At 41.9% G+C, this 2612-nt stretch overlaps 1 protein-coding gene across 1 annotated transcript; it reads right to left on the bottom strand.

Moving 5' to 3' along the window:
* Nucleotides 1-361: 361 nt before the first annotated feature.
* On the bottom strand, nt 362-1405 carry LOC133291967 (uncharacterized mitochondrial protein AtMg00810-like). The gene has a single exon (XM_061490329.1). It carries the CDS (start codon nt 1403-1405, stop codon nt 362-364), a length of 1044 nt encoding a protein of 347 aa, XP_061346313.1.
* Between the last annotated feature and the right edge of the window lie 1207 nt (nt 1406-2612).

Raw genomic sequence — 2612 nt, 5'->3', positions numbered from 1 at the left:
ATGGAAAAATAGCCTTAGGCCTAAGTGACTTTGTTGGTAATTATTATTGTAAAGTTGATGAATATTATGCAAGTGTTTTTGATCATTGTTGTTTGATCATATAGGTTATTAGATTCAGAGTACCAAAAACAAATTCTAAATATACCTCATTGCATTGCTTGCTGAGAAAGAGTACAAAAGGCAGTATATGTAGCCCCTTACAATCGTAACAGAAAAGGAGTAAGAAAAGAGTGCACATGCACACACACTAACCTCACTACTGCTAACAGAAAGCATCAACAGAAAATACCATGTGACCACATAACAAACTGTACAGCTCAGCAAAAGTAAAAATATTAATTCTATATGCTAATAGCCCCCCTCAAGATGGAGAGTGTATATTTAAAACTCCCATCTTGGACAAAAGAACAGAGAACTGAGAAGGTAAAAGAGGCTTCGTTAGGAGGTCTGCAATCTGTTTGGAGGAAGGAACTGTGAACGTCTTCAAGGTGCCCCGAAGTATGTGTTCACGGACAAGGTGGCAGTCAATCTCGATGTGTTTGGTGCGCTCATGGAACACTGGATTGGCAGCTATGTGGAGAGCAGACATGTTGTCACAAAACAGATGGGCAGGGCCAGGATGGGGAACATGAAGATCCTTCAGCAAGGCAAATAACCATAGTATTTCACAAGTAGCGTTAGCCATAGAACGATACTCGGCCTCAGTAGAAGATCGAGAAACAGTGGGTTGCTTTTCAGACTTCCAGGAAATCAATGAATCACCAATGAAAATGCAAAAACCAGTGATGGAGCGACGGCTCTCAGGGCATGCAGCCCAATCAGAATTACAGAAAGCATTGAACTTAATGGAAAAAGTAGAAGAGTAGAATAAGCCCTGACCAATTGTGTTCTTGACATAACCAAGTAGTCGATGTGCAGCTTGTAGATGAGGCTCACGAGGGGATGACATGAACTGACTAAGAAAATTGACAGCATAGGAGAGGTCTGGCCGAGTAATGGTGAGGTACAGCAAGCGTCCAATGAGTCTTCTGTAGACAGAAGGATCAGGAAGAGGAGCACAAGTAGTAGAAGAGAGCTTGAGGCCAACATCCATGGGAGTAGTGCGAGGCTTGCTGCCTAAATTGCCTGAGTCCTTCAAAATTTCAAAAGCATATTGTCTTTGACACAGAGAAATACCCTTGGAGCTTCGGGCCACCTCAAGACCAAGGAAGTATTTGAGATCACCAAGGTTTTTGAGCTTAAATTGATTATGCAGTAGATATGTAAGAGCCTGTACTTCATGCGGGTTGTTAGATGCAATAATAATATCATCTACATACACCAAAATAGCAATGAAAGAAGAAGCAGTAGCTCTAATGAATAAAGAATGATCAGATTGAGATTGTATGTAACCAAGATTGAGCATAGTTGAGGAAAATTTCGCAAACCACTATCGAGAAGCCTGTCTAAGACCATAAAGTGACTTGTGAAGGCGACAAACAACATTAGGAGGGAGAGAAGACTGCATAGAAGAGAAATCAGGGGGCAAATCCATAAAAACTTCCTCAAGAAGCTCACCATGCAGAAATGCATTATTGACATCTAATTGTGTTAATGACCAATTGTGAATTGCAGCCAAAGCAAGAAGCACCCGCACAGTGGTCAATTTAGCTACAGGAGAAAAGGTTTCCAAAAAATCAATGCCCTCTTGTTGATTGAATCCCTTAGCAACCAAACAGGCCTTATACCGTTCAAGGGACCCATCAGAATTGTATTTGACTTTATATACCCACCTACAACCAACAGTTTGCTTTCCTGGAGGGAGGGAAACACTAGACCAAGTGTGATTCAACTGAAGAGCAGACAGTTCAGCTTCCATAGCCTCCTTCCATTCAGGTAATTGGGAAGCTTGGGAATAAGAGGAAGGTTCAAAATGGGAAGAAATAGAATTTACAAAGGCTGTGTGGGAAGGGGACAGTTTGGCAGTGGATAAAAAATTTGATAAAGGATAAAGAGAGGCTGAGGAACAAAGATAATCAGATAGATGAGCAGGGGGTTGTTTATTTCGAGTGGGCCTAGAAGCAATAGAAGGAGGTGGGATAAGGGAAACATCAGAGTTATTTGAAGAGGGAGTTGGCAGAGTGGTAAGGTCAGTATGAAAAGAAGAGGGAGGAGAAGAAAGTGTGAAGGGGAAAATGTGTTCGAAAAACACAACATCACGAGAAATAAAAGTCTTATATGAAGTCAGGTCTAGCAATTTATAACCTTTATAGCCAGAAGGATAGCCAAGAAAGATTGCAGGTAAAGCACGGGGTGAGAATTTGTGACGGGTTTTGGGGAGGGTGGAACTGTAGCATAGACACCCAAAAACACGGAGGTGATCATAAGTAGGAGGTTTATGGCAAAGTAATTCAAAGGGGGATTTAGAAGACAAAAGGGGGGAAGGGGTTCTGTTAATAAGATAAACAGCAGTAGTGACACAATCTTGCCAGTAGGATAAGGGAACTTGGGATTGGAAGTGGAGGGCACGGGCCACATTTAAGAGATGCTGGTGCTTACGCTCAACAACAGAGTTCTGCTGGGGACGATCGACACAAGAGTGGAAGATTTGAATACCTTTGGAGGAGAAGAAT

The sequence above is a fragment of the Gastrolobium bilobum genome, unplaced genomic scaffold (assembly GCF_033153095.1).
Source record: "Gastrolobium bilobum isolate Gb01-03AN ecotype WA unplaced genomic scaffold, APGP_CSIRO_Gbil_v1 utg48802, whole genome shotgun sequence".
Classification (NCBI taxonomy): Eukaryota; Viridiplantae; Streptophyta; class Magnoliopsida; order Fabales; family Fabaceae; genus Gastrolobium; species Gastrolobium bilobum.
The sequence above is the reverse complement of the archived record's forward strand: the minus strand, read 5'-3'. Positions and strand labels throughout refer to the sequence as shown.

What these genes read in the sequence shown, in the direction of transcription:
- LOC133291967 (XM_061490329.1), bottom strand. Translation starts at nt 1,405, where the DNA reads ATGCTCAATCTTGGTTACATACAATCTCAATCTGATCATTCTTTATTC.